Raw genomic sequence first — 22,597 nt, forward strand, 5'->3', positions numbered from 1 at the left:
ACTTTTGGGTATTTTCAGCCATATAGACCCCTCAAACTGACTTCAAATGTGAGGTGGTCCCTAAAAAAAATGGTTTTGTAAATTTCGTTGTAAAAATGACAAATCGCTGGTCGAATTTTAACCCTTATAACTTCCTAACAAAAAAAAATTTTGTTTCCAAAATTGTGCTGATGTAAAGTAAACATGTGGGAAATGTTATTTATTAACTATTTTGTGTCACATATCTCTCTGGTTTAACAGAATAAAAATTCAAAATGTGAAAATTGCGAAATTTTCAAAATTTTCGCCAAATTTCCGTGTTTATCACAAATAAATGCAGAATTTATTGACCTAAATTTACCACTAACATGAAGCCCAATATGTCACGAAAAAACAATCTCAGAACCGCTAGGATCCGTTGAAGCGTTCCTGAGTTATTACCTCATAAAGGGACACTGGTCAGAATTGCAAAAAACGGCAAGGTCTTTAAGGTCAAAATAGGCTGGGTCTTGAAGGGGTTAAAGGGAATCCTTCAGCAGATTTTGCTATGTAATCTGAGAGCAGCACAATGTAGGGGCAGGGACTTTAATTCCAGCGATGTGTTACATAATTTCCTTTGTATTTTAGGCTCCCCCCCCCCCCCCCAAAATTGTCATTTTTTACATTGTACATATTATTGGGCACCCTTAGAGATTTGTGCGCTCAGATAACTGTGACTGAAACCGAAAGCAAAAGCAATACATTGGAATGAAAGCTGGTGTGCATGCAAGCATGTAAGTGCATGTTCACACTTTTTATCTGTCTAGTGGCTACTCTAAACATGGTACTTACATGCTGCATGCACACCATGTTAAATTCCAGTTCATTGCTTTTGCTTTGTGTTTCAGTATCTGCACCCTGTGCAGATAGGGGCATTGCCTCCCTTTTCTTTGAGCTGGACATTATGTCTAAAATATCCTCACAGCTTGGTGTTCATTAGTCGGGTCCTCAGTGTTTCTCAGCCCTTATTCACGCAAACATCAATACATACAGTATATGGTAAGGTTTTAATACTATAGGTTAGGACCATCCCGAATAGGGTCACCATGATGTGGTGGGATGGTTTTTATGTTTTTTTTTGTTTTTTTTTTTTTAATAAAAAATATGTTAACCAAGTACACTATATTATTTTTATGCACTGTTGATATTTACAGTTATATGAAAAAGTTTGGGCACCCCTATTAATCTTAAGCTTAATGTTTTATAAAAATTGTTTTTTTGCAACAGCTATTTCAGTTTCATATATCTAATAACTGTTGGACACAGTAATGTTTCTGCCTTGAAATGAGGTTTATTTACTAACAGAAAATGTGCAATCTGCATTCAAACAAAATTTGACAGGTGCATAAGTACTACCAGAAAAGTGACATTAATATTTAGTAGATCCTCCTTTTGCAAAAAGTCGCTTCCTGTAGCTTTTAATGAGTTCCTGGATCCTGGATGAAGGTATTTTTGACCATTCCTCTTTACAAAACAATTCCAGTTCAGTTAAGTTTGATATTCGCCGAGCATGGACAGCCCTCTTCAAATGATCCCACAGATGTTCAATGATATTCAGGTCTGGGGACTGGGATGGCCATTCCAGAACAGTGTAATTGTTCCTCTGCATGAATGCCTGCGTAGATTTGGAGCGGTGTTTTGGATCATTGTCTTGCTGAAAGATCCATCCCCTGCGTAACTTCAACTTTGTCACTGATGCATGAACACTATTGTCAAGAATCTGCTGATACTGAGAGGAATCCATGCGTCCCTCAACTTTAACAAGATTCCCGGTGGCAGCATTGGCCACACAGCCCCAAAGCATGATGGAACTTCCACCAAATTTTACTGTGGGTAGCAAGTGTTTTTCTTGGAATGCTGTGTTTTTTGGTCGCCATGCATACGCCTTTTTGTATGACCAAACAACTCAATCTTGGTTTCATCAGTCCACAGGACCTTCTTCCAAAAAGAAATTGGCTTCTCCAAATGTGCTTTTGCATACCTCAGCCGACTCTGTTTGTGGCGTGCTTGCAGAAACGGCTTCTTTCGCATCACTCTCCCATACAGCTTCTCCTTGTGCAAAGTGCGTTGTATAGTTGACCAGTGCACAGTGACACCATCTGCAGCAAGTTGATGCTGCAGCTCTCTGGAGGTGGTCTGAGGATTGTCCTTGACTGATCTCACCATTCTTCTTCTCTGCCTTTCTTATGTTTTTCTTGGCCTGCCACTTCTGTCCTCAACAAGAACTGTACCTGTGTTCTTCCATTTCCTTACTATGTTCCTCACAGTGGAAATTGACAGGTTAAATCTCTGAGACAGCTTTTTGTATCCTTCCCCTGAACAACTATGCTGAATAATCTTTGTTTTCAGATCATTAGACAGTTGTTTTGAGGAGCCCATGATGCCACTCTTCAGAGGTGATTCAAACAGGAGAACAACTTGCAAGTGGCCACTTTAAGTAGCTATTCTCATGATTGCATACACCTGGCTATGAAGTTCAAAGCTCAATGAGGTTAGGAAACCAAAAAAAAGTGCTTTAGTAAGTCAGTAAAAAGTAGGTAGGAGTATTTAAAACAAGAAAATGATAAGGGTGCCCATACTTATGCACCTGTCAAATTTTGTTTGAATGCAGATTGCACATTTCTGTTAGTACAATAAACCTCATTTCAAGGAAGAAACATTACTGTGTCCAACAGTTATTAGATATATGATACTGAAATAGCTGTTGCAAAAAAAAACAATTTTTTATAAAACATTAAGCTTAAGATTAATAGGGGTGCCCAAACTTCATATAACTGTATTTATTTACAGCAGGGTATTTTCTCATTTTTTTTTTCTCTTGGGTTTTGTCTATTTAGTGGCCAGTGTGAACATGAACTTACATGCTGCATGCACACCAGCTTTACATTCCAGTTCATTGGTTTTGCTTTGTTTCAGACCTCAGCCTGTTATGGTTATGGCTTGTTTACGATCATCGTTAGGAAAGTCCAGGTGATGGAAACGTCCCAGCTTTATAAAAAAACAGCATCCTCTAACTTTGTGTTAATAAACAGCAGCCATGTGTTCTTCTAAGCAGCTGCCTAGCACTCTGAAAATGACGGAGGCACACAAAGCATTAGAAGGCTATATGAAGACAGCAAAGCGTTTTCAAGTTGTCCTTTCCTCAGTTTCAAATGTAATTAACTAATGGCAGTTAATAGGAATAGTGGAGGTCAAGATTGTCTGGAAGACCAAGCAAAATTTCATTGACAGCTGCTTGTAAGATTGTCAGAGAGGTGAATCAAAACTCCCTCTAAACTGCAAAGGACCTTCAGAAAGATTTAGTAGACTCTGGCTTTGTGGTACATTGTTCTGTTGTTCAGAGACACCTGCACAAATATGGCCTTCATGGAAGAGTCATCAGAATAAAACCTCTCCTGCATCATCACCATAAAATTCAGCAGCAGAATTACGCAAAATAACATGTAAACAAGCCTGATGCATTTTGAACTCGTTGGCCATAATGATAAAATGTATGTGTGGAGTCAAAGGGCACAGAATTTCAGGAAGAGAACATTTCCCCAACCATTAATCAAGGGGGTGGATCAATCATGCTTCGGGGTAGTGTTGCAGGCAATGGCACGGGGAACATTTTACAGGTAGAGGCCAGAATAGAATCAATGAAATTTCAACAAATTCTTCATGCAAACATAATGCCATCTGTAAAAAAAAAGCTGAAGTTGAAAGGAGGATGTCTTCTGCAAAAGGATCATCATTCTAAATCAATCAAAATCCAAAATAGACTACCTCAAAAGGCGCAAACTGAAGGTTTTGCAATGGCCCGCACAGTTCCCTGATCTGAACGTAATTGAAAATCTGTGGCTAGACCTCAAAATAGCAGTGCATGCAAGACGACCCAGGAATCTCATAGAACTGGAAGAATTTTCCCTCAAACAAGAATTGGAAGAATGTTGTTTGACGACAAAAAGCGTTTACAAGCTGTGATACTTTCAAAAGGGGATACGAACCATTCAGGGTGCCCAAACTTTTGTATCAGCCCATTTTGTTAGTGCTCGGAGATTTAGTTTTCGTTTCCTCAGCTGCATGATTTATTGCTGCTGGACAGCCTGAATACGTGTGACAATTCTATAACAAACAAGCATTCCTCACATGTATTCAGCCTGTCTAGCAGGCGTAAATCATGCAGCTGCAGCGACGAAACCTAAATCTTCGAGCACTAACAAATACTTGGAGACCACCCGAGCGTGCTTGTGAAAACCCGAGCAACGAGTATACTCACTCATCATTAACCCCTTCATGACCCAGCCTATTTTGACCTTAATGACCTGGCCATTTTTTGCAATTCTGACCAGTGTCCCTTTATGAGGTAATAACTCAGGAACGCTTCAACGGATCCTAGCAGTTCTGAGATTTTTTTCGTGACATATTGGGCTTCATGTTAGTGGTAAATTTAGGTCAATAAATTCTGTTTTTATTTGTGATAAAAAAGGAAATTTGGCAAAAATTTTGAAAATTTCGCAATTTTCACATTTTGAATTTTTATTCTCTTAAACCAGAGAGTTATGTGACACAAAATAGTTAATAAATAACATTTCCCACATGTATACTTTACATCAGCACAATTTTGGAAACAAAATTTTTTTTGCTAGGAAGTTATAAGGGTTAAAATTTGACCAGCGATTTCTCATTTTTACAACGAAATTTACAAAACAATTTTTTTTAGGGACCACCTCACATTTGAAGTCAGTTTGAGGGGTCTATATGGCTGAAAATACCCAAAAGTGACACCATTCTAAAAACTGCACCCCTCAAGGTGCACAAAACCACATTCAAGAAGTCTATTAACCCTTCAGGTGCTTCACAGCAGCAGAAGCAACATAGAAGGAAAAAATTAACATTTAACTTTTTAGTCACAAAAATGATCTTTTAGCAACAATTTTTTATTTTCCCAATGGTAAAAGGAGAAACTGAACCATGAAAGTTGTTGTCCAATTTGTCCTGAGTACGCTGATATTTCATATGTGGGGGTAAACCACTGTTTGGGCGCACGGCAGGGCTTGGAAGGGAAGGAGCGCCATTTGACTTTTTGAATGAAAAATTGGCTCCGCTCTTTAGCGGACACCATGTCACATTTGGAGAGCCCCTGTGTGCCTAAACATTGGAGCTCCCCCACAAGTGACCCCATTTTGGAAACTGGACCCCCCAAGGAACTTATCTAGATGCCTAGTGAGCACTATACACCCTCAGGTGCTTCACAAATTGATCCATAAAAATGAAAAAGTACTTTTTTTTCACAAAAAAATTCTTTTCGCCTCAATTTTTTCATTTTCACATGGGCAATAGGATAAAATGGATCCTAAAATTTGTTGGGCAATTGCTCCCGAGTACGCCAATACCTCACATGTGGGGGTAAACCACTGTTTGGGCACACGGCAGGGCTCGGAAGGGAAGGAGCGCCATTTGACTTTTTGAATGGAAAATTAGCTCCAATTGTTAGCGGACACCATGTTGCGTTTGGAGAGCCCCTGTGTGCCTAAACATTGGAGCTCCCCCATAAGTGACCCCATTTTGGAAACTAGACCCTCCAAGGAACTTATCTAGATGCATATTGAGCACTTTAAGCCCCCAGGTGCTTCACAGAAGTTTATAACGCAGAGCCATGAAAATAAAAAATAATTTTTCTTTTCTCAAAAATGATTTTTTAGCCTGGAATTTCCTATTTTGCCAAGGGTAAAAGGAAAAATTGGACCCCAAATGTTGTTTTCCAGTTTGTCCTGAGTACGATGATTCCTCATATGTGGGGGTAAACCACTGTTTGGGCGCACGGCAGGGCTCGGAAGGGAAGGCACGCCATTTGGCTTTTTGAATGGAAAATTAGCTCCAATCATTAGCGGACACCATGTCACGTTTGAAGAGCCCCTGTGTGCCTAAACATTGGAGATCCCCCACAAGTGACCCCATTTTGGAAACAAGACCCCTAAAGGATCTAATCTAGATGTGTATTGAGCACTTTGAAATCCCAAGTGCTTCACAGAAGTTCATGACGCAGAGCCGTGAAAATAATAAATACGTTTTCTTTCCTCAAAAATAATTAATTAGCCCAGAATTTTTTAATTTACCCAAGGGTAACAGGAGAAATTTGACCCCAATATTTGTTGTCCAGTTTCTCCTGAGTACGCTGATACCTCATATGTGGGGGTAAACTACTGTTTGGGCACATGCCGGGGCTCGGAAGTGAAGTAGTGACGTTTTGAAATGCAGACTTTGATGGAATGCTCTGTGGGCGTCACGTTGTGTTTGCAGAGACCCTGATGTGGCTAAACAGTAGAAACCCCCTACAAGTGACCCCATTTTGGAAACTAGACCCCGAAAGGAACTTATCTATATATGTGGTGAGCACTTTGAACCCCCAAGTGCTTCACAGAAGTTTATAACGCAGAGCCGTGAAAATAATAAATACGTTTTCTTTCCTCAAAAATAATTTTTTAGCCCAGAATTTTTTATTTTCCCAAGGGTTACAGGAGAAATTGGACCCCAAAAATTGTTGTCCAGTTTCTCCTGAGTACGCTGATACCCCATGTGTGGGGGTAACCACTGTTTGGGCACACGTCGGGGCTCAGAAGGGAAGTAGTGACTTTTGAAATGCAGACTTTGATGGAATGCTGTGCGGGCGTCACGTTGCGTTTGCAGAGCCCCTGGTGTGCCTAAACAGTAGAAACCCCCACAAGTGACCCCATTTTGGAAACTAGACCCCCCAAGGAACTTATCTAGATATGTGGTGAGCACTTTGAACCCCCAAGTGCTTCACAGACGTTTACAACGCAGAGCCGCGAAAATAAAAAATCATTTTTCTTTCCTCAAAAATGATGTTTTAGCAAGCAATTTTTTATTTTTCCAAGGGTTACAGGAGAAATTGGACCCCAGTAATTGTTGCAGTTTGTCCTGAGTATGCTGGTACCCCATATGTGGGGGAAAACCACTGTTTGGGCGCACGTCGGGGCTCGGAAGGGAGGGAGCACCATTTGACTTTTTGAATACAAGATTGGCTGGAATCAATGGTGGTGCCATGTTGCATTTGGAGACCCCTGATGTGCTGTAACAGTGGAAACCCCTCAATTCTACCTCCAACACTAACCCCAACACATCCCTAACCCTAATCCCAACTGTAGCCATAACCCTAATCACAACCCTAACCACAACCCTAATTCCAACCCTAACCCTAAGGCTATGTGCCCACGTTGCGGATTCGTGTGAGATTTTTCAGCACCATTTTTGAAAAATCCGCGGGTAAAAGGCACTGCGTTTTCCCTGCGGATTTACCGCGGATTTTCAGTGTTTTTTGTGCGGATTTCACCGGCGGATTCCTATTGAGGAACAGGTGTAAACGCTGCGGAATCCGCACAAAGAATTGACATGCTGCGGAAAATACAACGCAGCGTTTCCGCGCTGTATTTTCCGTACCATGGGCACAGCGGATTTGGTTTTCCATAGGTTTACATGGAACTGTAAAGCTGACGGAACACTGCTGCGAATCCGCAGCGGCCAATCCGCTGCGGATCCGCAGTCAATTCCGCACCGTGTGCACATAGCCTAATTCTAAAGGTATGTGCACACGCTGCGGAAAACGCTGCGGATCCGCAGCAGTTTCCCATGAGTTTACAGTTCAATGTAAACCTATGGGAAACAAAAATTGCTGTACACATGCTGCAGAAAATCTGCAGGGAAACGCAGCGGTTTACATTCCGCAGCATGTCACTTCTTTCTGCGGATTCCACAGCGGTTTTACAACTTCTCCAATAGAAAATTGCAGTTGTAAAACCGCAGTGAAATGTGCAGAAAAACCGCGGTAAATCCGCCATAAATCCGCAGCGGTGTAGCACTGCGGATTTATCAAATCCGCTGCGGAAAAATCCGCAGAGGACCAGAATACGTATTCACATACCGAAACCCTAACCCTAATTCTTACCCCAACCTTAGTGGAAAAAAAAAATTCTTTATTTTATTATTGTCCCTACCCATAAGGGTGACAAAGTGGGGGGGGGGGGGGGGTCATTTATTTTTTTTTTTATTTTGATCACTGTGATAAGTTTTATCACAGTGATCAAAATGCACATTGGAACGGCGCATGCGCCCGCCATTTTGGAAGATGGCGGCGCCCATGGTGAAGACGGACGGACCCCGGGAGGCTCGGTAAGTATGATGGGGTGGGGGGGGAGCACGGGGGGGTGGATCGGAGCAGGGGGGGTGCATCGGAGCATGGGGGGGTGGATTGGAGCATGGGGGGGTGGATCGGAGCACGGGAGAGGTGGATCGGAGTGCAGGGGGGTTGGATCGGAGTGCAGGGGGGGGTTGGATTGGAGTACAGGGGGAGCGGACAGGAGGACAGAGAGGGGCGAAGCACTGTACAGGACAGATCGGTGGCTTGGGGGGGGCGATCGGTGGGGTGGGGGAGCAGACCAGTGTTTCCAGCCATGGCCAATGATATTGCAGCATCGACCATGGCTGGATTGTAATATTTCACCAGTTTTAATAGGTGAAATATTACAAATCGCTCTGATTGGCAGTTTAACTTTCAACAGCCAATCAGGGCGATCGTAGCCACGGGGGGCTAAAGTACCACTCCCCCTGTCCCTGCAGATCGGGTGAAATTGGAGTTAACCGTTTCACCGGATCTGCAGGGACGCGATCTTTCCATGACGCCACATAGGCGTCATGGGTCGGATTGGCACCGACTTTCATGACGCCTACGTGGCGTCAAAGGTCGGGAAGGGGTTAAAATTTTTACCTCAAAAATTGGCAAAACTTATTATTGACTCGAGTATACACAGCTGCTGGGTCCGCAAGTCTCCCCTCTCCTTGTCGGTCCGCGAGTCCCCCACTGGGGTGTTTCTTACCTACTTCTACATCCCAGCGGAGGCTGCTGCGAGTCTCCCCTCTCCTCGTCTGTCCGCGAGTCTTCCACGGGGGTGTTTCTTACCCACTTGTACACAGCAGCGGCGGATCAGCGCCATCCTCTCATGTATGGAGTCCCGGAGGTAGCGGCGTGCCAGTAACGTATGGAGCAGCAGTCGAGGAGGCAAGCGGTAGCCGTACGACAGGTGCAGGTTGCCGGAGGCCTGTATTTTCAGTGCGCACACTTCACTCCAGGTCCCACTCATTATGGCTTATGAATATTTGTGACGTTACTGGAAGTGAAACGTGCGGCACTGAAAATACACGCCACCCGCAACCTCCACCTGCTGTACAGCTACCGCTTGCCTCCAAGACTGCTGCTTCATACGTTACTGGCACGCCGCTATCTCCGGGACTCCATATATGACAGGATGGCGCTGCTCCGCCGCTACTGCTTGCTCCATAGGTTACCAGCACGCCTCTACCTCCAGGACTCCATACATGCCAGGATCGCACTGCTTCGCCACTGCTACTGGGTAAGAAACACCCCCGGGGAAGAGAGACGGACAAGGGGAGACAGACCGGTGGGGGTGACTCGAGTATAAGCCGAGAGGGGCACTTTCAGCCTAAAAATATGGGCTGAAAATCTCGGCTTATACTCGAGTATATACGGTCATTTTTAAAATGTAAAAAAAAAATCTATATAATATATGGTACCTTTTTGCAATTGGGGTTGTGTGTATAATGTTTGAGTACCCCTGGTCAAAATTACTGTTATTGTGAAGAGTTAAGCGAGTTGAAGATGAAATGATCTCTAAAAGGTCTAAAGTTACAGATGACACATTTCCTTTTGTATTTTAGGCACAAAAAATGTATATATGCAAGGATGTGAAAATTTCTTATAGCCATATTTTTTTCACAACAGAATATAAAACACTTATAAAAAAGTTAGTTTGAATTGATAACCATATCCACAGTTTTTTGAGATGTGTTTTCCAAATTAAATATAAATATGTCTAACTTTCACCTTCTGATATGTATCCTATGTTCTGTTGTGAATAAAATATGGTCAATTTAGTAAGAGATCTTCAAATCATTGCATTATTAATTTATTTATTTATTTTCATTTTACACAGTATTCTAACCTTTTCGGGAATAGGGGTTTCAATGTGTGTGTGTGTATATATATTATTTAAATGTACCGTAACTGTAAAATATATAGAAAATTTAAATGTGACTGTTGACTTTTGGGAACTTGTATATTTAAATGATCAGTTTCTATTTATAGCAGTCAGAATTATTTTTGTGTTCTAAAAAGTAATTCGGGATTTTACTTGCCAAAGGCTTTGACAATCTATGCCAGCACTTATCAGACGCAGCATGGTTATGTAGAACACACTGCTGGAAGCAGACAGGCAATTATTTATGTTTAACTGATCCCATCTGTTGTCTGAGTCTAAGAGAAAACTTGGTGGGAATGTATAATATAAGGAAGGACTAGTGAGGCACTTAAAAGAATGAATTCAACGAATAATAGTAAGGTTATAATAAGTGTGTATGATAGAATACAGCAAACATAAATTTTTTTTTTTTAATTTAAATAGATTTTTATTAACAATATAAAGAAGAACATCCGGATGCCATTTACATTGCATTATATCACATACACATTTTCTTATTTCTTATTACAATACACCCCAACATTACCCCAACTACCCCCCTCCCCCCTAAGACAGCTCATTCCCAATCTATACCCCACTGAGGCCTTCTCTGCCTCGTGTAGTTTATCCTTTTCCAGGTCTTAAGAAACTCGACTTCTATACTCCTCAATTCAAGCCAAGGAGACCACATCTTATTATACATTTCTATTCTCCCCCTTTTTTTGTACACCCCCTTTTCCAATTTTAAACCATGTTGAACATATTGGAGAAATTCCCTTCTCGCAGGTGGTTCCGCATTAATCCAATTTCGTGCTATTACTTTCCTTGCCATGTAGAGTAACCTAGCAATTGCAATCTTCCAAGTATTGTCAACTCCAATTTCTTCCACATATCCCAGCACGCAAACTATCGGGTCTCTGAGAATTCTGCACCTATACGCTACTTCAACCCGGCTCAAAACCACCACCCAAAAAGCAGCCAGCCTAGGACACGTCCACATCATGTGATATATTCCTGCATTCTCACTCGCACACCTCGGGCACTCAGAGTTGGCACGCAATCCCGCTTTGTATAGCACTTCCGGAGATTTATATACTCTATGCAGAATATATAACTGCGAGAGTCTATATGGCTCACTCAAGGATAGTCGCGGAACCCACTCCATCACCGATTCCCAGGTTTCATTCTCCATCGTCCCTACTTCCCTCTCCCACTTAGCTCTCGCCTTTATAGGGAAATCTAGCAAAAACGTGTGCATAAGGTCCTTGTACAGAGTAGAAATAACTCCCCTTGTAGTCCCGTCACCACACACATACTCCAACACAATATCATCTTGAACTCTGATATCAACCTTCTTCTTCTGAGCTCTAAAGGCATGTCTCATCTGCGCGTACTGATATACCCCTGTGGATCGCAGCCCAAATTCTACCTGCAATTGAGAAAAGGACTTCAATGCTTGCTGCTGAATTATCTGGTGAACAAAACAAATTCCCTTATTCTGCCATTCCATCAGTCCTCCCAAAGCCTCAAATTCCTTTAAATTGTTATTAGACCATATCGGTGTGAATTTAGTCAACCCTGTAACCCCACGAATCTGCCTTAGTCTATTCCATAGTTTACGAATCAGGAACAGGGTTGTTTATACTTTTCCCAAAGAGCCATCTTCCAAACACCTAGCCATCGGTCGTCGGTCCGTCACCTCTTCCATTAGATGTTGTACTGCACTGGATGACGCCCCTCGCGCCCAGCCCTTCAAATGCTGGCTCTGTGCCGCAAGGAAGTATATTTCCGGGTTGGGCAAAGCCAAACCACCATCCTCCTTGGGTCGCTGAAGCGTCTCCAGGCTAATACGTGGATATTGTCTTCCCCATATCAAACTTCTAAAGAGGGCATTAATCTGCCTGAACTTCCCCCGAGGGATCCAAATTGGTGCGTTATGTAGAACATATAGAATTTTAGGCATCAGGACCATTTTAATAAGGTTTACCCTACCGACGACCGATAGATGTAGTTTATTCCAGGCATCTACCTTCGCCTTGAGAACACCCATAACAGGAGCCAAATTCCTTTGTAGGTACTCCGCAATTGGCACTGAGACATATATTCCAAGGTATTTAAATTTAGAAACCACCTGTAGCCTTTCATCACCAACATCCTCACTCACATTCTCTCCTACGTCATCCACCCTAAAAAGAACCGACTTATCCCAATTAATTGTCAATCCCGACACAGTACCAAATCTCTCCACAATTTCAACGGCCCCTCTTAGTGAATCGTCTGGATCCGCCAGGAACAGCAAAACATCATCTGCGTATAACGCTATTTTTTCCTCTATTTTCCCATACCTAAACCCAAGGACCCTATCAGACTGCCGAATCTTAGCAGCAAGAGGTTCTACAGCCAGCGCGAACAGGAGGGGTGAGAGCGGGCATCCCTGCCTAGTACCCCTAGCCAGCCCTATAGGTCGAGACAGCTCCCCGTTCACTCTAATTCTAGCCGACGGTGATGAATACAGCAGCTGTATCCAGGCCACAAACTGCGGACCAAACCCCATACATTCCAACACCTGCCAGAGATATCCCCACTCAACACTGTCAAACGCCTTATGGGCATCTAGCGATACAATCACTCTTCGACCACCGTTATCAGACTCTACCTGCATATTTACATATAACCTCCGCAAATTGATCGCCGTGGATCTGTCAGGCATAAAGCCAGATTGGTCCGAATGCACCAGACTCGCAATAACACTAGAGAGTCGGAGAGCCAACACCTTGTCCAGAAGCTTGACATCAATAGTTAGTAAAGAAATTGGGCGGTACGACTCCGGTTTCCCCAAGTCCTTATCCTTCTTTGGAATAACCACTATTATGGCCTCTCTCATAGAGGCTGGCAAGAACCCACAGGACCTAGCTTCCTCCAGTACCATTTTTAATCTAGGAATCAACACTTCTGCCAACCCTTTATAGATCTCAGCGGGTAGCCCATCGACCCCAGGCGCCTTCCCATTAGCCATAGACATCAATGCCCGACTCAATTCCTCCTCAGTGATAGGGGCCTCAAGGCTCTCCCTATCTGCCTCATTCAGTCTCGGCAAATCCAGACCTTCCAAGAAAGTCAGTGTGTCCTCGACCGATTCACCAGCCCGAGAGGAATACAAATCTGCATAGAAGTCCGCAAAGGCCCTCAAAATTTCAGGCGTTTCCGTTATTCTACCTCCACTTACAGATCCCAAAGAGTGTATATATGAAGAACTTCTCTGAGCAGCAGCCACCACCGACAGCATATGTCCCACTGTTTCTCTCTCCTAATAAAACAACACCCTTTGGAAATCCCGCTTCCTCTCAGCTTTGCCTAGCAGAATTTTTTCCAAATGATTTTGTGCGCTTTTCATCCTTCTCTCTGCCTCAGGGGTTCCCAGTGTGGCCATCCCATCTTCTGCTTCCTTCAACTCCTCAACTGCCGCTTTTTCTGCCTCTCTCGTCCTCCGCTTACACCTACTAATGTCCCTAAACAGTAGTCCCCTCAGGTACGCCTTCATTGCATCCCAAATTGTAAGAGCGTCGGTACTTCCATCATTTAATAGAAAAAATTCCGCCACCTCCCTTCCTATACTTTCCAACTCAATACTCTGTAACCAATTAGGATGAATCTTCCATTCTCTCCCACTTAGCGAGCGAGCCCCCTCCAATCTAACTTCTACTTCAATTGGACTATGGTCCGACAAGGCCCTTGGCAGATATCTCACCTCCCCAACCAGTGTGTCCAAAATCCTGTTACCCAGAGCCATATCAATCCTAGAGAGCGTGGCATGCGCTGGTGAATAACATGAGTACCCTCTCTCTCCAACGTGTCTAACCCTCCAAAGATCAATCATACCTATCTCCTGTATATAGGTGCCAAATGTTGTTATATGTCCCTCCGACCTATTCTGAGTATTCTTATTTTTGTCCCAATAATCATCACAGATGTTGTTTAGATCTCCGATAATTATTAACGGTGTCGGTCCCCATCTTTCCAATCGCTCCATTACTTCTCTGATTTTCCTGCTAGAGTAGGGAGGCGGAATATACATCGCGGCAACACACAGCATCACTCCATACAATATACACCGTATTAGTACGTACTGCCCCTCCACATCCACATATACCTTCACCTCCTCATACTGAACTCCTGCTGGAACCAAGATTGAGACTCCTCTTGCATACGTGGAGAAGGTAGAATGATATCCCCTCTGGATCCACCGTCTATTCAGGACATCCACCTTCTCCCTTACCAAATGTGTCTCCAGCAAGCATATCATTGAGGCCCGTTGGTCTCTTGCATATTGCAAACACGCTGCACGTCTGGATTTCTCCCCTAGGCCTCTCACATTCCAGCTCAAAATTTTAAAACGGGTCCCCATCACTTGACTCATCTTCACTAAAAGTATCATCATTTTTGAGAACAAGCTGTCCAACTACCCTAAACTCCCCCTCCCACCCATCCCCCCTCACATCTAACCTTTCCACCTCTTTTCAAGAGTGGGGCATCATCGCCCATAGCGAACACTCCGTTTGGCATTACCTTCCCAACCCTCCTCCCACCACTGTACATAACAGGATTTCAGACATTTTGAAAAATAACATGTCTCAAAATATTTCAAACATAGAATTATTTACACACGCAAGAAACCTGCATACACTTAAAATACGCCGCTTACCCTTCCTCCCTCCTTCCCAGCATCCATTACACCATCCCTTTAACTTTAACTGAATACAATCCAGCTCCCTTCTTCACCACCCATACCCCCTGGTTTGTCAATCACATGACTCTATGCCCCCTAACAAATAAGTAACCAAAATCAGACTCTTCCCACAGTTTCAGTCTCCTTTTCCTTTAAGCTTTTTAGTATTAATATCGATCCACTGGGTAGCTTCCTCCGGCTTCTGAAAAAAATGAATTTTATCAAACGCCACCACCCTCAGTCTTGCTGGAAACATCATGGAGTACTGCACTCCCAGCTCCCTCAGCCGTCTCTTGATACCCGTGAACATCATCCGTTGTCTCTGCACCAAAGTAGAATAGTCTGGGTATATAGCAATCTTTTGGCCTTCAACTGTCAGATCCGTCATGTCTCTGGCCTTCCTCAGGATAATGTCTCTGTCTCTATAATTTAGAATTTTGGCAAGCATGGTACGGGGATTTGCTCCAGGGACAGGTGGTTTCGGCGGGACCCTATGCGCTCTTTCTACCGCGAACACTTTTGTTAGCGCCATATCTCCAAATGTCTCTAACAGCCAGTTTTCAATATACTCCGTTGGATTCCTCCCTTCAGCTTTTTCAGGGATGCCCACTATGCGGATATTATTTCTTCTGGACCTGTTCTCAAGGTCCTCATTTTTTGCCGCCAATTCAGCTATTGCTTGAGTGAACTTTTTCTCTGCTTTTTGAAGCTGCACTATATGGTCTTCTGCAGTGCTCACTCTCTCCTCTACCTCCCCCACACGTTTGTCAATCTTCTGCATGGCTGCGTTTATCTGGGCTGTGTCTCCCTTAACCTCCTGTATCTGTAAGGTCAGAGACTGTTTACATGAAGAAACTAGCGCAAAAACGTCTCTTAGGGTAGGCTCAGCTTCTGGCGCCATTTCCTCGGGTCCCCCTTCTGCCACCGCCATTTTACTCTCCTTTCTCCCCTGTTGTACCTCGTGTTCTCCTGCTGGGCTCTCCTCCTCCTCCTCCTCTTCGGTATCAGCTCTGGCTCCCTCCTCTGCGGCCTCCGCTCTCGCAAACTGCTGGAGCTTTGCCGCCACCTCCATACGCTTTCTGCATGCGGCATTCTCCTTGTCTGCCTTCTCCCTTGTGTCGGCGCCATCTTGGATAGCGCCTGCCTCCCCGGCTCCCGCGTCCTTCTGCCGTCTCCTTGTCATTTTCGCCGGTTTAAGCGCTACTGCTCAGCGCCCCCGGGCTCCACAAGTCTCCCCGCAGCCGGTAAGCCCTCTCAGGGACCAAACAGCAGCGGCTCTGCAGGATTTTAAGATGTACAGCGGCGGGAGCTCACAGCCGCACGTCCGCTCACATGGACTCTCAGGCCACGCCCCACAGCAAACATAATTAACCCCTTTCTGACATCAAACGTACTGTCTTGTCGAGGTGACCTGTGCCCATATGGCCATCAATGGGACAGTAGGTCGTACGCGATCAGCTGCGCTCTCGGAAGGATCGCGTCCAATCGCGGCCTGGTGTCAGCTGATTATCACAGCTGACGACCTGTACTATGTGCCAGGAGTGGTCACGGACCGCTCCCGACACTTAAACCCCCGGAACAGTGCGCTCAAACAAGATTGCAGCGATCCGGTGGCATAGAGAAGCATCGCGCAGGGAGGGGGCTCCCTGTGTGCTTCCCTGAGACCCTCAGAACAACGCGATGTGATCCCGTTGTTTCGAGGGTCTCCTCCCTGCAGGCCCTCGTATCCAAGATGGCAGCGGGGTCCTGCAGGGACCTGCCTCCTACACTGCCTGTCAGATCGCTGATCTGACAGTGCTGTGCAAAGTATCAGATCAGCAATCTGACTTTAACCCCTTTACCGGCAAGGGTGGTTTGCACGTTAATGACCAGGCCAATTTTTACAATTCTGACCACTGTCCCTTTATGAGGTTATAACTCTGGAACTCTTCAACGGATCCCAGTGATTCTGACATTTTCTCGTGACATATTGTACTTCATGATGGTGGTAAAATTTCTTTGATATTACCTGCGTTTATTTGTGAAAAAAACGGAAATTTGGCGAAAATTTTGATAATTTCGCAATTTTCCAACTTTGAATTTTTATACAATTAAATCACAGAGATATGTCACACAAAATACTTAATAAGTAACATTTCCCACATGTCTACTTTACATCAGCACAATTTTGGAACCAACATTTTTTTTTTTGTTATGGAGTTATAAGGGTTAAAACTTTACCAGCAATTTCTCATTTTTACAACACCATTTTTTTTTAGGGACCACATCTCATTTGAAGAAATGTGGAAGATAGCCATAGGCACTACTATACGTCGTGGTGCACAAGTAGGTGCCCAAACCGTATAATGTTGTAGATAGACTTGGCACACACGTGGTAAGATGCTAGTGAAAATTTAATTGAAAGAGAGTACATACAGTATTGACGTTTCGTTCACAATTTAGACCTTCATCAAAGTACTAAATGAAAGAAAAATGATAACAAATAAAAAAAGTATATACAATGGTTCATACAAGACTCATTATCTTATATAGGTCTCAATAGAAAATATAAAAACTATAACAGTAATGAACATCAGTCTGTTATAGGTTTTATATTTTCTATTGAGATCGCGTCCATCGAACTGGACCGCAGCGGGACCGCCTCTGGGTGAGTATAATATAACCTCTTTTTCTCATCTTTCAGGATACATCGGGGGCTTATCTACAGCATTACAGAATGCTGTAGATAATCCCCTGATGCTGGTGGTCTTAGCTCATCTTCAATTTTTGGGGTGACAGGTTCCCTTTAATAATTGGATCCGAATTTTCTTCATCAAGTGTTTGATCTGCAGTCGCATAATCCTCATGGAGTAATAGCTGGTGGGGGTGAAGCCATTTACACTTGTGGCAGACCACATTCAAATACATGGAGATATTTCATTGATCTCAGTTTGTGCATTATAATCAACAGTTTTACAGATTTCTTCACTATTATGTGGGAACATAATTTAATTCAGCTTCAATGAGTACAACAGCAAGGCACGAGTGTAGCTCTGTTAATTGAAATCTTCTGGAAAGTCCACATATATATATACTACTGTTTCAAAGTTTAGGGTCACCCAGACAATTTTGTGTTTTCCATGAAAACTCATACTTTTATTAATCAAATGAGTTGCCAAATAAATTGAAAATCTAATCCAGACATTGACAAGGCTCAAAAACAATATTTTTACAATATTTTTATTTTAAATATTAATGTTGTCCTTCAAACTTTGCTTTTGTCAAAGAATGCTACCTTTGTAGCAATTACAGCAATGCAGACCTTTGGCATTCTAGCAGTTAATTTGCTGAGGTAATCTGGAGAAATTTCATCCCATGCTCCTAGAAGCTCCTCCCACAAGTTGGCTTGGCTTGATGGGCACTTCTTGCGTACCATACGGTCAAGCTGCTTCCACAACAGCTCAATGGGGTTGAGATCTGGTGACTTCGCTGGCCACTCCATTACAGATAGAATACCAGCTGGCTGCTCCTTCCCTAAATGGTTCTTGCATAGTTTGTAGGTGTGCTATGGGTCATTGTCCTGTTGTAGGATGAAATAGGCTCCAATCAAGCGTTGGGTATGGCATGGCGTTGCAAAATGGAGTGATATGCTTCCTTATTCAAAATCCCTTTTACCTCGTACAAATCTCCCACTTTACCAGCCCCTATGCAACCCCAGACCATCACATTACCTCCACCATGCTTGACAGATGGCGTCAGTCACTCTTCCGGCATCTTTTCAGTTGTTCTGCGTCTCACAACTGTTCTTCTGTGTGATCCAAACACCTCAAACTTGGATTCGTCTGTCCATAACACTTTTTTCCAATCTTCCCCTGTCCAATGTATGTGTTCTTTTGCCCATATTAATATTTTCCTTTTATTAGCCAGTCTCAGATATGGCTTTTTCTTTGCCACTCTGCCCTGAAGGCCAGCATCCTGGAGTCGCCTCTTTACTGTGGACGTTGACAATGGTGTTTTGCGTTTACTATTTAATGAAGCTGCCAGTTGAGGACCTGTGAGGCGTTGATTTCTCAAACTACAGACTCTAATGTACTTGTCTTGTTGATCAGTTGTGCAGCGGGGCCTCCAACTTCTCTTTCTACTCTGGTAAGAGCCTGTGTGTGCTCTCCTCTGAAGGGAGTAGTACACACTGTTGTAGGTAATCGGTTTCTTGGCAATTTCTCGCATGGAATAGCCTTCATTTCTAAGAACAAGAATAGATTGTCGAGTTACACCTGAAAGTTCTTTTTTTCTGGCCATTTTGAGAGTTTAATGGAACCAATAAATGTAATGCTCCAGATTCTCAACTAGCTCAAAGGAAGGTCAGGTTTATAGGTTCTCCAATCAGCCAAACTGTTTTCAGCTGTGCTAACATACTTGCACAAGGGTTTTCAAGGGTATTCTAACCATCCAATAGCCTTCTTACAGAGTTAGCAAACAGAGTACCATAAGAATACTGGAGTGATGGTTGTTCGAAATGGGCCTCTATACACCTATGAAGATATTGCATTACAAACCAGACGTTTGCACCTAGAATAGTCATTTACCACATTAACAATGTATAGAGTGTATTTCTGAATCGTTTAATGTTAGCTTCATTGGAAAAAACTGTGCTTTTCTTTAAAAAATAAGAAAATTTCTAAGTGACTCTAAAATTTGGAACAGTAGTGTAAATTGTCTTTTATGATATTCTGTTTTAACCATAGATATTTTGTATCCACAGACACCAGTTTTAGGACTACCTGTAAACGCCCTTCAACTGTGCAAGGGTCAAGAAGGATTGCTTATGGTTTGGAGGTACCCATGTCATGCTAACAACAAAGAGGCTAATATAACTTCTTGACAGGAGACCATGTGCCAAGCTCACAATTTGTCTTCCGTGGTTAAGCGTCTATAAGTTATAAATATTTTTCAAAAAAAGTTTTCAAAAATGACAAGTCTGTTCCGTAGAAGCAACAGCAATGGGAGCGCAAGAGGAAGCTCTTCTACTCAGGAACTTAACAACAGCCGACCTGTGCGCAGATTGGAATTTAACCAAGCTATGGAGGATTTTAAGACAATGTTTCCTAACATGGAATATGACATCATTGAGTGTGTTTTGAGGGCTAACAATGGAGCAGTGGACGCAACTATTGACCAACTGCTACAGATGAATTTGGATGATGGTGGATTTGATGACAGTTCCGACTCTGATGACAGCATTCCTCCAGAGGTTATCTTCTATTTTTACTTTTCTTTTAGAACTTGTATTGTAGGCTCCACCTTTTATGTGTGGCTATTAGTATGCTGCTACATAAAAGGGCAGATTCACATAAATGTAGAATGTTAAAGGAGTTCTACGTGGCTTAGGCTCTGATTGCTTCGTCTTAGTGTAGAGTTTTGTTCGTACAACATATATGCTAGCTAGAGATGCTTATGAAGGGGGTTGTCCACTGCTTAGATACTGATGAGTTATTCTAAGCAAAATTCCGTGTTCAATTGAATAGGATCCGAGCTGCAGTTCTGGGCAAGGCCAATAAGCAGAGTTTCGAGCTGTGTTGTGCTGCTCTATAGGTTACATACTCTTTTGTTGGTCCCCACTAATCTCATAGTGATCTCTTTAGCTATACTGTTTATAGGCTGGTGTATTGGTTTAGACCAGTATTTCCCAAACTCGAGTCCTCACGGACCCCAACAGGTCATGTTTTCAGGATTTCCATAGTGCTGCACAAGTGAGAGAACTCCTGATACTTCCATCACATGTGCAATACTAAGGAAATCCTGAAAACATGACCTGTTGGGGTCCGTGAGGACTGGAGTTTGGGAAACACTGGTTTAGACCAATGATTATACATTTATGGTTTCTTAGTTTTGTCATATTTTAACCAGTACTCAAGTGTTATGGCAAGTTATAAAAGTAGATTGTAGGTCCTGTGACCCTGCTTAATTTGCTTTTCTTGGGGACGATGCCGTATTAGAGAGCAATTTCAGATTATTAACTGTATCGTAACCCAAGTTGGAATTTACCCTCAATTTCTACAAAATATTTTACGTTCCATTTTGATTTTTCTTTACATAAAGGATAGGTTTTATTTTCCTTAACTGGATATATTTCTACTTTGATGAAAAGTATCAGAGTATTATTCTGCTTTCAGATTACCAATTGTGTAATTAAATCTTAGAAAATGCGATTTTGTTGGCTGGCAGCTGTTTATCCCTATTTCACTTATAAACATTTGCACTCAGCTTGGCTTAGAGGGGAAAAAGCCACTTCTAGATGCCTCTGGCAGCATTTATTTCCTATGCTATGGGAACAAGTGATGGCACATGATAAAATTGTCTGACCAGGATAGGTTTTCTAAGAATGTTACCACTGAATTACAGCAAGCAGTAATCTTGAAAACCACAAGAAACTGACACAGTGGGTGCATAGAATTCAAAGGGTTGGTCAGAAACTAATATCGTTTTTTGTATAAATCATTTTTATTGGTCACAGCAATAAAGAAAAAAGGTAAACAGTACAAACCGGTAAATCTGTGCAATGATAGGCAATAGTTTTAAGTCGAACAAGAGGAGCATAGATACAGCATTTATGTCTTATGATTTAACTTTCTGATTAATAATGCTCTTGGCTATCCCGAGATTATGAGTTGATAACAATAAAGAACAGCCGGGATAGTTGGTAACAATTGTTAGATTCCTTTGTGGATATTTAAAATACAGTATGAATAATCAAACTAGATATGAGGAGGACAAACATAGAAGGTAAGAAAGGCGAAAGAAATGAGGGTAGGAAGAAGAAGAGAAGGATGGATGAGGGTGTGGGGAATTCAGGGAGGGAGAGTGGCTGCCCCCGTACCCCAGCGGACAGGACGCACGCCAAGGAACGGCCCGTAAGTACACGAAAATAAGCTACATAGTGTGTCGGGTTCTGGAAACCCAGAGATCTAGTTCGGGAGTTTCCCTAAAAGCGATCCACGGGGCCCATATGTTGTAGATTTTTCCTACGTTACCTGGTGACTGGTTTATCAACTGCTCCATTCTATATATGTTATTAAGTTCTGCCACAAATTCTGTACGGGAAGGAAATTTTTCTTGTTTTCAAAACCGAGGGATTAGATTTCTGGCTGCGGTAAGAAAGTGTCTGAGGATTCCCCTCTTGAACCTAGATATTGACAAGTCGCATAGAGACAACAATGCTATACTTGGTGAAGGCTGGATCTGTGTGATAGACAGCTTATTATGAAGTTCAAAGACAGCCAACCACAAATCCTTTATGGGGGGGCAGTCCCACCAGATATGTATGTAAGAGCCTATCTCCTTTAGACATCTCCAGCAGGTGTCAGGGGTCGTGGGGAACACCGCATGCACCATGGAGGGGCATCTGTACCATCTTGCTAGAATCTTATAGCTCCTCTCCTGTGATACCGCGCATAATGACGATCTGGACGAGAAGAGAAGAATTTTTCCCCTGTCTTCAGATGACAAGGGCCTTCCCAGATCGCCCTCCCATTTCGAGAAAAACAATGGCCAACCCTGCAGTGGAGCCCTCCCCTCTTGGAAGATTTTATACAGCAGCGAGACAGTATGATCCAGGGGATTTGCTGATATACAAAGCATCTCAAAGGGAGTTAGCGGCCTGCTGATATTGGTTTGTTTAGAGATTGAGTGGATATAACTTTTTAGTTGTTCATAGAAGAACCAATCGATAGAGTGAGATTCCTCCTCTGGGAATAATTCCCGAAGGGACTTCATCCCAGAGAAACTAATATCGTTTTTAATCCTGAACATCTATATTTATTGTAACAATCTAATATCTTTTCCA

The 22,597-nt window shown here is 42.9% G+C and overlaps 1 protein-coding gene across 8 annotated transcripts in view; it reads left to right on the plus strand.

Annotated features, from left to right (window-relative positions):
• CUEDC1 (CUE domain containing 1) overlaps positions 1 to 22,597 on the plus strand; it is a 227,995-nt gene that overhangs the window by 80,079 nt on the left and 125,319 nt on the right. For all 8 annotated transcript variants that reach the window (XM_069756438.1, XM_069756431.1, XM_069756432.1 and 5 more), the window contains one exon: positions 19,517 to 20,005. In XM_069756438.1, the coding sequence (XP_069612539.1) occupies positions 19,724 to 20,005 (282 nt within the window). In that variant the 5' untranslated portion in view covers positions 19,517 to 19,723. The remainder of the gene's footprint in view (positions 1 to 19,516; positions 20,006 to 22,597) is intronic.

Source organism: Ranitomeya imitator, chromosome 3 (genome assembly GCF_032444005.1).
Source record: "Ranitomeya imitator isolate aRanImi1 chromosome 3, aRanImi1.pri, whole genome shotgun sequence".
In the NCBI taxonomy this organism is placed as follows: Eukaryota; Metazoa; Chordata; class Amphibia; order Anura; family Dendrobatidae; genus Ranitomeya; species Ranitomeya imitator.